The 12,675-nt window shown below is 35.8% G+C and overlaps 2 protein-coding genes across 3 annotated transcripts; one reads left to right on the top strand and one right to left on the bottom strand.

The window, feature by feature from the left end:
• The first annotated feature begins 237 nt into the window (after window positions 1-237).
• On the top strand, window positions 238-6,709 carry LOC116773593 (juvenile hormone epoxide hydrolase-like). 2 transcript variants are annotated; one of them, XM_061528684.1, is made up of 9 exons: window positions 238-448; window positions 609-791; window positions 933-1,178; window positions 1,731-1,877; window positions 2,374-2,593; window positions 3,257-3,388; window positions 3,972-4,206; window positions 4,410-4,619; window positions 5,374-6,709. In XM_061528684.1, the coding sequence occupies exons 1-9, from the start codon at window positions 374-376 to the stop codon at window positions 5,885-5,887; spliced, it is 1,962 nt and encodes a 653-aa protein (XP_061384668.1). In that variant the 5' UTR covers window positions 238-373; the 3' UTR covers window positions 5,888-6,709. The 2 variants fall into 2 exon arrangements, with proteins under 2 accessions (XP_061384668.1, XP_061384669.1); XM_061528685.1 differs by having other exon boundaries at window positions 239-448; window positions 5,377-6,709.
• A 677-nt stretch (window positions 6,710-7,386) lies between these two features.
• On the bottom strand, window positions 7,387-9,461 carry LOC116773451 (proteasome subunit alpha type-5). The gene is made up of 5 exons (XM_032665884.2): window positions 9,302-9,461; window positions 8,964-9,220; window positions 8,540-8,718; window positions 8,013-8,125; window positions 7,387-7,790 (listed from the first exon to the last, which is right to left on the bottom strand). Exons 2-5 carry the CDS (start codon window positions 9,218-9,220, stop codon window positions 7,608-7,610), a joined length of 732 nt encoding a protein of 243 aa, XP_032521775.1. The 5' UTR covers window positions 9,302-9,461; the 3' UTR covers window positions 7,387-7,607.
• Window positions 9,462-12,675: the final 3,214 nt, after the last annotated feature.

The following is a 12,675-nucleotide window of genomic DNA, read 5'->3' as shown; positions in this document are numbered from 1 at the left end:
CATTTCTCGTGATTTCCTTATTCCAAATACTTTTTTATTTCGCCGATGTATTGTATGTAATAATTCCTTACTACCGGCTTTTCACATGATATTTGTAGTGGTTCTCTAAACATAGGATGCAACCAAAACTCTGTAGTTATCAAAAACTGATAAAAATAAATGTGATTGTCCGATTGTATTCATTTTTTATTTGAAGTATATCTTTAATGACAATGGCAACCCTGTTTTAAGTCTCAACTCCATCAAACAAATAGGTACCTATTATTCAAAAATCGAATGTCAAGTAGTTAACCAGTTAGTAGACTGGTATGAAGCAGCCACTTTACTTTATCTCCTGCTGGCAAATCTCCGATATTTAAACACTTATTCGAAAATGACTAACAAAAAAGACAATAAAAAGAAAACCTCTCAAGATGAGAAAAATAAAAAAGAAGAATCAGGATTTTCCGTAAGTATTTTCATAGTAAGACAAGAAAACATTTTTTCTTAATTTAAATTTACTACATCGTAGTTTTTATACATGTAGTACGATATACTTAGTTACATTAATATTAATCATAAAAATGGCTACCAATAATAAACCCTAAACTATAAAAATAAATTTACAGAGCGGTAAAATCATCTTTGTATCAGCGATATGCGCTGCTCTCTGTTCTTATTACCTGTACAAGCGGCTCACCACCCCACCGGATCCGCCAGTGCTAGACTTCAACGAATATTGGGGACCGTATCCGATGAAAATGGATCCCGATCTATCCATAAGACCCTATGAGATTGAATTTTCAGAAGTTGTACGTAATATATATTTAACTTAATTCATACAAGAACGTTTGAATTAGGAACTATCTAGCTATGAATGTTATAAAAATTTAAGTGTTGAACAAAACAAATAAGCTTTTCTTTTATAATTTGTTGACACTATTATTTTACAGATGGTAAATGATTTAAGGGAGAGGTTGCTGCATCGTCGGCCATTTCAGCCTCCTCTTGAAAATTCAGGCTTCACATACGGTTTCAACAGCCACTTTCTGACGAGGGTCCTTGATTATTGGCAGAATAAATACAATTTCAAAGAACGGGAACGATTCTTCAACAAATATAACCATTACGTGACCAACATACAAGGCTTAGACGTACATTACATGCATGTGAAGCCGCAAGTTCCCGATGATATTGAAGTAAGTGACTATATATATCTTCAAGAATATATAGACATAGTCATATTTCTACTCTCATTCTCACAACATTTTTTATGTTTAATATCATATCGTTTAATTTAAACATAGCTTAATTCATAAAAATTACAAATAATCTTTTTAAGTAGTTTTTAAAAATTAATAAACATTAAGAAATCTTGCAACGAAGCTATACCTTGGTTAGAATGGCCATAACAATAATATATATATAAGATAAAATAAAACTGTTATACAAATTTGTATGTAACTTCTATACTAGAAGTAAGTAAGTATCTACAACAATTAAGTCTACAGCAATGCATACTTCACGAGCTTGCTATGAGAGAGTATCGCGGCCACACAATATGTAAATACATCTGTATTTATTGTCTTATTTGTGTTTTATATACATGAATATGTCCTGAGTAAATAGTAATTCATTATTATATATTTTTAATAGTGCAGAAGCTTAGAAAATGTTATGCCGGTGATAACAGGTTAGAATTCCCATTTTAATCTCCTTTTTTTTGCTAATTTTAAATATTTATTTCTCAGGTGGTGCCTTTATTGCTGTTGCACGGTTGGCCGGGCTCTGTGAGGGAGTTCTATGAACTTATACCTAAATTAACCAGCCCTCGAGATGATTACAAGTTTGCGTTTGAAATCATTGCTCCGAGTCTGCCGGGATTTGGGTTTTCACAGGTATATATATATTTATACAAATTAAGCATATATATATATATATATATATATATGTGACAGATTATTAAATGCAAAAGCTCTTTACCGCCATTGCCAGCTATTCCTGTCTTCTAGATTACATTTAACTACCAAAATTGTTTCTATTCTTAACTTTTATTTTACAATTTGGATCAGATTTTTAAACAAATTTTCAAGAAACTATTAGTTTCTTTGTGATAAGATTAAATCTGTAAATTTTAATATATTTTTTTTATTCTCAAACTATTTGTAACAAACAAACAAATAGAAACTATTTGTCTTACATCAGTTCATATAAATATATGTATATATATAATTTCTTCAATAACAAATATCTTGTTTACATTAAATAAATTACGCATCTCATACTATACACAGAGTATATCTATCAAAGTAATAATAATTTTAGGAAAATCCATAGCTTCCAGAATATTCCACGCACATAGTAATTACTAATATCAATTATTTCTACTTCCAGGCCCCCTCTAGGCCTGGTTTTGGGCCGGTAGAAATGTCCGTGGTCCTATCAAACCTGATGAAGAGGATCGGTCACAACAAATACTACATCCAAGGCGGGGACTTCGGACATATGTTGGGTTCTATCCTGGCCACACTGATGCCGGAACAGGTGTTGGGATTCCATACAAACATGCCCGTACTTATGTTTCATCCGTTGGCCAATATATATATGATGCTCGGTGAGTTCTGTATGAGGTGGCCATGTGTGTCCAGTTTAGTTAGACCTATAGCAATAGTTACCACTGGTTGCGACGAACTTGACAAACTCGATACGGATAGTTTAGAGTTTTTATTCATAAATCTCTCGATATCGTTTTAATGTATTAACTATCAACACTTGAGGTCGGGTTATATCTGAATTAATCAATAGGCAAAGTTACAGAAATAAGATATTCAAAAGATTGCAAATTTTCCCATCCATATATTAGGTTCGAGTTGTGGTGTGCTGGAGGTTAAAGGCCCGCCTCTCACACGTGAGGGCGCGGGTTCGAAACCTGGCAAGTACCAATGTGATCTGTTCCGAGTCATATGTACTTTCTAAGAGTATTTAGACACCACTGACGGACGGTGAAGGAAAACATCGTGAGGAAACCTGGTCTTATAAATTCAAATTATAAATAAGATTGAAATCGCCAACCCGTCTTGAGCAAGCGTGGTGATTAATGCTCTAACCTTCTCCATGCGAGAAGAGGCCTTTGCTCAGCAGTGGGCTCACAGGCTGGTGATGATGATGATATATTAGCTTAAAAACTTATATCTATTCTATTCTTAATTAACCACATAATTTAGTATCATAATATATTATTTTTATATATATATATTAACACTAGCCTTTTTTCCAGGATCTCTCTGGCCTAGTCTGTTAGTTGAACCGGAGCAACAGTCTCGCGTCTATCCATACAGCCAATATTTAATGAGAATCATTGAAGAGTCAGGTTATTTACACATACAAGCTACCAAACCTGACACTGTCGGTAATATATAGATAATTAAATTAATCTACATATGTATAAGATAGGTAGAATACATTTATAATTAAAACACGCTCAAAAATAACATCTACCTTCAAAAAATATATTTTTCTGTCCTGGTCGCATAATGATATCTGATATTCTCGCGTACACGTTTAAATGAACCCAAGGTTATCGGCTCCGAGTCGTCTTAATTGAATCTCTCCACAACCTACTAAAGACTTGGCCCGGTCTAGAACTAACATCTGTTCATACTTGGAACGTACTACAAAAAGAGCCCTTGTAGGTTCGTTTCAAATTAGGTAGAGAGGGGAGCTTGGACCGTGGAGGTGAGCTTTTAACGCGCCTTAGATAGGGGCCCCTTAAGCCTACACCTGAGTCGCAAGTCCCAGGCACTGTTGAAGCTCCTCTCCCTGCAACGATAGACCCGACACCCGCACGGTGAATCCATGGCATGCGCAGAGGTCTCGTCTCATAAATTTACATAAAATCGACATTTCGTTTCCCATCTTTCCACCTCGGTATCTTTTATGCGAGATTACTACAATGTGTCCCCAAACTATGGTATATATATACTTGCTCCCAGGTATAGCTCTGACGGACTCGCCGGCGGGCCTGGCGGCCTACATACTCGAAAAGTTCTCCACGTGGACCAACAATGAGTACAAGGTGGCCGGCGATGGAAATCTGCTACAGAAATTCTCCCTCACACATCTATTGGACAACATCATGGTGTATTGGACCAGCAACTCCATCACCACCTCCATGAGGACGTACGCCGAGACCATGAACAGGAGGTTCCTCTGTATGAACATAGACATGTGAGTGGACAGACAGCACACGAATGTCGTTACACGTCTATGCGTTTAAATTAAAACTGATAGTTTCACGTTTTTCCATGACATTAATTAATTGCTTCAAACAATATAACGGAAGATTTCAGACAACGTCGGCAGAATATATAGTATCTGGTCGTCTCTTGTAGTCCTTGAGTCGACCAATGAGCAGGTACTGTCGGTTCCAGGATCCCAACGGCCGTGCCGACCTGGGGCATAAAGTTCAAGCACGAGCTCGCGTTCTCCGCCGACGCCGTGCTGCGTCTCAAGTACACGCGGTACCTGCAGAGCACGGTGGTGGAGGACGGCGGCCACTTCGCCGCTCTGGAGCACCCGGACATCCTCGCCGCGGACGTGTTCCGCGCCGTGGAGCACTTCCGACTCTCGCGCGCCGGAGGGTGGGTGACACTTGTTACGTTGCGCCGTATCGGTTGGTACATACACCGCGCACAGCTCCCGGAGGTTCCCGCACCTGCTCTCTTAGCGCCCTCATTCATTCACCTACTGATAAGCCACTATGTCCTATCCTAGCCACATTAAATTGCAAACCCCAGGTCTTTATACAGCGCCCTTGTTTTCTGTGTCTCACACCGCCTTGGAAAAAGCTGGTTTAGTGTATATAAGAGACAGGGAGCCAAACCTAAATATATATCATCATCACCAGCCTGCGAGCCCACTGCTGAGCGAAGGCCTCTTCTCGCACGGAGAAGGTTAGAGCATTAATCACCACGCTTGCTCAAGGCGGGCTGGCGATTTCAATCTTATTTATAATTTGAAATTATAAGACCAGGTTTCCTCACGATGTTTCCCTTCACCGTCCGTCAGTGGTGTCTAAATACTCTTAGAACGTACATATGACTTGGAAAAGATCACATCGGTACTTGCCAGGTTTCAAACCCGCGCCCTCACGTGTGAGAGGCGGGCCTTTAACCTCCAGGCCATCATGACTATATATACATATATACGTATATGCTTTTTCAATTATCATTTAACCGAAGACTATGAACCAGTTACATTACTCAATCATACACTTTATCTATATGTGGGTAGAAAAAATAATAGATTTATTAGAAGTCGCTATGTACCAAGATAAGGCGACCCAACTATTTATGCTACTTATTTCATATATAATCAATTTTAATATATATTTAGCAGCAAACCTCAAGAAACGTCTCCAGTGAAGGAACCGCAGACGATATACGACTTCACGGTCAGAGACATACACGGCAGAGAAATAAAATTAGACAAGTACAGGGGGAAAGTAGTGGTCATCGTGAACGTCGCCTCACAGTGCGGCCTCACCGACACCAACTACCACCAGCTGAACGAGCTGCACGACAAGTACGCCAGGAGCAGAGACCTGAGGATACTGGCGTTCCCGTGCAACCAGTTCGGGGGTCAGGAACCCGGCACGGCCAAGGACATCGCCAAGTTCATCAGCGACAGGAACGTCAAGTTCGACGTGTTCGAGAAGGTAGCCGTGAACGGCGATGACGCGCATCCGCTGTTCCAGTTCCTCAAACGGGTCCAGAGAGGCAGCTTCGGAGATTACATCAAGTGGAACTATTCCAAGTTCATCGTGGACAGGAACGGCGTGCCCGTGGAGAGGTTCGGACCCCACGTCGACCCGATCGACTTAGAGCCCAGCCTGGCGAAGTACTGGTAGACAGTAGTACTGGGTAAGGCGAACCGTTAGTAGTGATTCGGTCACTTTGTAAGTACAGTTTTATATAAACTCGAAGTCAACTTCATATTTACATATCTTAGTTATATAAACGCTTATGTTTATGTTTGTTACGGTAATGTAGCTTAGACATTAGTACGATTAATGCAAGTTACACTACTTACGAACTGTTTGCCGTTTCTCATTCTGTAACCTACGGTAATAGTTAACGCTGTAATGTGAAGCTTTATTAATCGAAAACTTCGTAATGTGGTAATGATAATATATTACATGTATCAAATCAAACTTAACAAAATAATTAATATATAACAATAAAAAAGTGTTCCAGCTGATCTCACGCGCTCACAGTTTACTTCCCTGTATACTTGGAATCTACTTACTCACTCTCTCTCTTACTCTACATTGAGTATCTTTCTTTCTCTGTCACTCTCTTCCACTTTCTACATTTGTGGATTTTGCTCTCTCTCTCTCCTACTCTACATTTGAGTATCCTTCTTTCTCTGTCACTCTCTTCCACTTTCTACATTTGTGGATTTTTCTCTCTCTCCCTCAGCGTTAAACGTTTAACGCAACCTTGTTTAAAGTCATAAAGTCTCACTTCAAATCTGTTAATGCTCTATATGTATTGTGACGAGAACTTAAAGACACATACAGATTAAAACAGGCTATAAAATGTCCCTTGTAAGACATTACAGGTATCATAGTCACTTTACACACTATAGATGTCGCTGGCGATCTGTTAGTGTAAAGTCACGGGTAAAAACAAGCGTAAATTTGAAACAATTAAAATAAACAATGAAGGAATGACAACATTTTATTAGAATCTTAATAATTCACACCGTCTGTTTGCCGAGGGTGAGTTTGGAGAGGTCCTGTAGTGTGTTCCTGGAGCTCGTCTCACTCCACTGAAGCTCCGGTATGGCCGATATCAACTATACACAACTATCACATTAGATCTCATCACTATTAATCGAGATTTTCTTCTATCATATATATATATTTAGGTTTCTAACAAAATTATTAAAAGAAATAAAGTTGTCTTATAAAGCCAGTACTTTTGACTAGAACAAACTCGTTATTATCTTAAATCAAAACACCTTGAATAAGTTAAATTCAATTTACAAAGCCACAAGTCACGTCGACAAAATACTTTCCCGCGTAAAAGTGAGCAAACCAGATGTTATCGCTTTAACGTCACTCCGGGTGCGTTCGGGACTTTTAAGGTTCGGTTCAAATTAAATGTGTGTTCCCTATATATATACTGTGGATATATATGATCAAATATTGTATTAACAAATTATCGTTACTGAGAAACACTTGATAATAACTCACTACTTCAAAGTAAATACAACTACAGAAGACTTCTATTAACTTCATGAATACTGAACTAAACATTCTACATGATGTAGTTGTACCAAAAGCTACGATTCCATATACCTCTACCAAATATATTAAAGGCGTTGAAATAACTACACAGTAAATATAAAAGATGTTTTTATTGAACCTTATACTTACTTAATATTCAGCTGTACCGCTAAAAGTAATATTCTGAATACTTTGTTAATCCACCGGCCTTACAATACAGATTTTATAAGATAAAAAAAAAATACACAAATTACTCAAGATATTACTTTTACATAACAAACCACGATGACAGTGATTCCATATACATTAATGAAAACTACAGGCTTATGGAGGTGAGTTAAGGAATATCTTTAATGACCTCGGCCAGCTGCTCTCTAGTGAACATATGGAATAATGAATCAGGTGTCATTGTAACGACTTCAACATTATTCTCAGATAATTTCTCCTCCATAACTTGCTTCAGAATGGTTAGAGCCGACTTGATAGCTTCTTTCAATGTCATCGACTTGTGGTACACTTCCTGAAGAGAGAATGCGGCAATTTAATAGATAGTTAATTGTAAAATTAGTTAAATATGGATTTATTGTAAATAGGAACCTTATATAGATTACAATGTCAGGTGTAACGTGGTTAGATCCCTTTATTGTATTCAGTTCCATCATTAGTCTTGCTACTTAGCACAATACATACATGCATGACAAATCTAATATAGTTCTATAGGACACTACAACATATTATATACCTTCAAGCTCTGCTGAGCGCCTTCACTGCCGGAGCCGATAGCCTTAGCATCATATTGCACAAATGTACCGCTCGGGTCCATGTGGAATAGTTGAGGCCCCTTCTCATCAATACCTAGGAATCAATTGAAATAATTGAGATGTAAGAAACAAAACTCTCATCATACCATGGATTCACCGTGCATGTGCCGGGTCTATTGCATTGCAGGGAGACGAGCTTCAACAGAGTGCCTGGGACTTGCGACCCAGGAGTATGTCTACATGAATCTTTAAAATATATAATACAGATATTAAGTATATCTGTAGGGATTTTCTTTGATGTACCTACAAACTATGAAATCTCTTCAGAGCCCAGCTATTAAATGTGCATTAATGTATGAACATTAACATATAAATGTTAATATACCTAGATTTCTATAAAAAATACACCAAAATTCATATACTTACATAGTCAAATAGAACACAGATTCAAAGTGAGTAAATATATGGAAAATGTATAAGTAGTGAAAATGTTTGTAATATAAGTCACCTGCAAACATGACGGCCACACCAAAAGGCCTAGACATGGCTGTGCGACTGTCGTCGTCAGAGTCACCAAACTGGATAGCAAGGTTGGACACGGCCTGCGCACATGACTCCACACTCATACGCTCGTTGTACACAAACCAATGATTCTGACATTCAACACGAGCCCTCTCTATCAATGTTCTGTGGATGAAACACGTATTTACCTTGGATGTGACCAAAATTACGAATACACATATTAATGTAACTATCAGTGATACATAATGACAAATCCTTGCATGGATGACAGTTGGTGAATAAATAACTAGTATGAAAATGGGATCCTCATTACTTATTTACAGGAAATTTAATACTACAATTAAAATGTTCGCGAAAATACCATATGCATAAAGAAATTTAAGTAGAAATGTTTTTTTGTCTTATAATACCTAGAATCCGCCATCAACCCTGATACAGCACACGCAACATGACGATCTACTTCCACTATTTTCTCAATAGTTGTTGGTTCCATCAAAGGAGATGTAATTCTCTTCTCTACTGCTAATACGACTCCTTCAGAAGTACCGATGCCGATCGCGGTCGATCCAAGCTTAATGGCTTCTATCGCGTATTCTACTTGGAACAATCTTCCCTCGGGGCTGAAGGTATTGACTCCACGGTCATATTCAGAACGGGTTAGGAACATCTGAAAAAGTTTATGCCGGTATCGTAATAACTTACTGATCGTAGTTTTTAAGCATTAACAATAACAAATAAAACAACAAACCTTGATATAGAAATATCTTCTTATTGGAGAAGAAAATATATATGAAACTAAGTTATTTGTGTTACAAATTCGAAATTAAAAACTTGCTTCGTGAGTAATCAAAATTTTGACGAGACGACACAATGACAGTACAAATCTGTTGTAACCAGAGCATATTATTGTTACCACAGGCAAAAAACAACAAATATATTACAATAATTATTACTAAATAATATTGTATACCTACATAATTTTTGATAAAATATGAATGACGCTGATAAATGAAAAAACTTAAGAAATATTTTTTGTAATAACCTACTCTATTGAAGAAAAATATGTAACTATAATAAAATTCCGAATTCAAACTATATCGCTTATGTAACCTGTTAAAAATAACTTTTAAGCTTTTTTTTGTGAAAGCCATTTATTACAATATAAACATACATGTAATTCAAGTTCTGCAATATTTGTTTCTTAATTGATTAAGCAAAGAACATGCATTTTGTTAAAGCAAGTAAAAAATAAAAATCTTATTTATGGCTATTTAATTATTTTTATATATATCCACTGCGAGCAATGCAAAAAATATTGTTTCGCCTTGTTTTATGTGAAATCAAACCAGTCTTTTCTTCTTGACCATAAGATAGATAGGTTAAACTTCAAAAAATTACAAATCGTCTTTCACGAAATAAAAATGCAAATTCATGTTTTCAGTTATAATTACTATGAAACTATTTCTTAAATTAAATATAATGATAAGCCGTTTTTATTTTTCCACGTTACTGTAGTAGGTAGTAAGTACAACTTTTGAGCATATAATGTCTAAACGGATTTTTAAATCAAATTGTAATAAATTTGGCAATCCATTTATCGCATTATCCCTTAGTTATCAAAACAGTAAAATGTTTTGTACGATTAGTCTGAGTTAGTATCTCCACACTACATACGGAGCGTTTCCAGTTTTTAAATTATAATACTTCGCATATTATAGTATTAACGTAGGTTATTGAATGAGAAACGAGAGACGTTTTGTATGTAGTGTGACTGTGAAGAACTAAGGCTTTGCATACTGTGTCGATTTTTAGTTATATTAAGAAAAATGTTTATATAAATTATGAATCAACGATATATTTATTTTTTTAATCTTAGTCTTAATTAATACTAAATAATATGAGTTCTTAAATGTATTAATTGTACACCCCCTTATAGGCTAACTCAAAATTCACAGGTACATGATATGTAACAAAATAACATTCTTTGCATGTTCAGTCTCAGAACTAAAAAAATAATAATCTAACAATAATCTTAAAGAATAACAAATGCAAAATATAAAAAACAAAACTAATAAAAAATGAGGTGTAAATACAATCCATAACAAACACTGATTCAAGCAAAAAGTAAAGAAAACAAAAAAAAAAAGAAAAAGTAAAATCACAAATCATAATAAAAACGGAGCAATAAAACCTACTAGGCTAACTATAGAATAATAATCAAAATAATGACAATATAAACCAAAAACAAAAACATTCTTGCGCAGCATAGACCACAAAGACCTTATTTTTACATTTACCTAGACCGACCGTAAGTAGCCAGATAGCTCTTAGCTAGTTTTTTTAAAAGTTTACAAAGATTGCTTAAAAATATCTAAAACAGCTCCTTTAAATACGTTATTATAAGTTAGAATCATTCTGTTGATGCTCCCACATTGATGGCCGATTTTTCTCCTAGCAAACCTTTCCCTGAAAGTATGTTTATTCCTTATGTGGCTCCTTGAATTATATTTTGGTATCAAACCAATCCAACTCTTTCTAAAAAATTTGCACTATCAAAATCAAATTTCACAATGTTGTGAAGGAAACATAAATGTATTAATTTTCTGATAACACAGGGAAGGAGTACGGTAAAGATTTGACCAATCCTTGTAACTGTCATTCTGTCTCGAGTCTATATCTTTGTAGGTCAGGTAACGTAAGAACTATCAACATATATTTGCATAATCCTAGGGTCTTTCATATCGTGTATCCTCTTGTAGAGTTTGAGGTCATCAGCATGTAATCGAAACTCACAATGCATAAAACACTTTGTATGTATCATTAACGAAAATTCCAAAAAAAATGGGACCAAGAGTAGAGCCCTGAGGTGCTCCCGAAGTCGCAGTAAATGCATCTGATTGGTAATTTCCAACGATAACGTTCAAGGTACGCCCTGTTAAATATGATCCCAACCACTTTAAAAGATAACTATCGGTGCCATAGTCGCTAAGTTTCTGAAGCAAAATATGATAGTCCACTAAGTCAAATGCCTTTTCTAGGTCGATGTAAATGCAATCTATTCTCTCCGAGTTGTCCGTAGCTCTTGATATATCGTCAACAAAAATTGCTAAATTAGGCATTGTAGACCTTTTTTTAGTAAAGCCGTGTTGATTATATATCATTTTAGACTTCATGTGCCATGTAAGATGAGGGCTAATAAATGATTCAAAAATGTTAGAGAAGACAAATAGTAAACAGATTGGTCTGTACTTTTTTATGTCCTGTCAATCTTGTCTTTTTTCACAAGGAGGGGTACTTCGCCCAGAGATAGTGATTTGTTAAAAATTACCCGTAAAATCATCGCTAAAGAAACAGCACATCTTTTAATGAATAATGTCAGTATGTCATCAGGACCAGTTCCTTTAGCAATATCGAGACTTCCCAGCTATTCAACAATGTCACTCTCAAGGATGTGTATTTTGTTCACGTGCATGTTAAACACTGAGCTTGTAATGGACGATGATGAAGTGGTTATTAAATTGTTCGTAGCGTAAATATGAGGCAAATGTTTTGCAAATTGGTTACAAATATCAGTTCTGTTTGTGAAAGCGTCACCATTAAGGGTCATCAATGCCGGTTAGTCGGTTTATTACCACGCAGATTTTTGACGTTCGAGTAAAACTGTTAAGTATTTCATTTAATATTCTCTTCCACCTTATTTAAATAATTTCTATAATCAGTGTCCATTAAAATTTCACATCTGTCTCTATTAGTTAATATAGTTTTTAAAAATAATCTAAGATAATAATATTTTTGACCATTATCCCAAATTTACGGAGTACAGATCGAAACGTTTTTTTTAATCACAAATCCGACCAAAATACTAAACGTATGGGTTTGTAAACGAAAAACGAAAACGCTGCCTAGGTATAGAATATTTCTATAGTGCTATAGAAACTTGTAATTAGCACATCACGTTTCGTTTGTAGCAGTACATTTATTTTATTTTTTTTATATACGCTATGGCTTCATTTTATTTAAATTTTTAAAAATAGATCGAATGACAGTGACAACACTAATACAGCATGTTTCACGGCTTGTTTAAAAACAACTTAAATATAAGAAAATTATTTCCAGGGCTTT

Source organism: Danaus plexippus (assembly GCF_018135715.1).
Source record: "Danaus plexippus chromosome 22 unlocalized genomic scaffold, MEX_DaPlex mxdp_27, whole genome shotgun sequence".
NCBI lineage: Eukaryota > Metazoa > Arthropoda > Insecta > Lepidoptera > Nymphalidae > Danaus > Danaus plexippus.
This window is presented reverse-complemented; position numbering and strand designations above follow the sequence as displayed.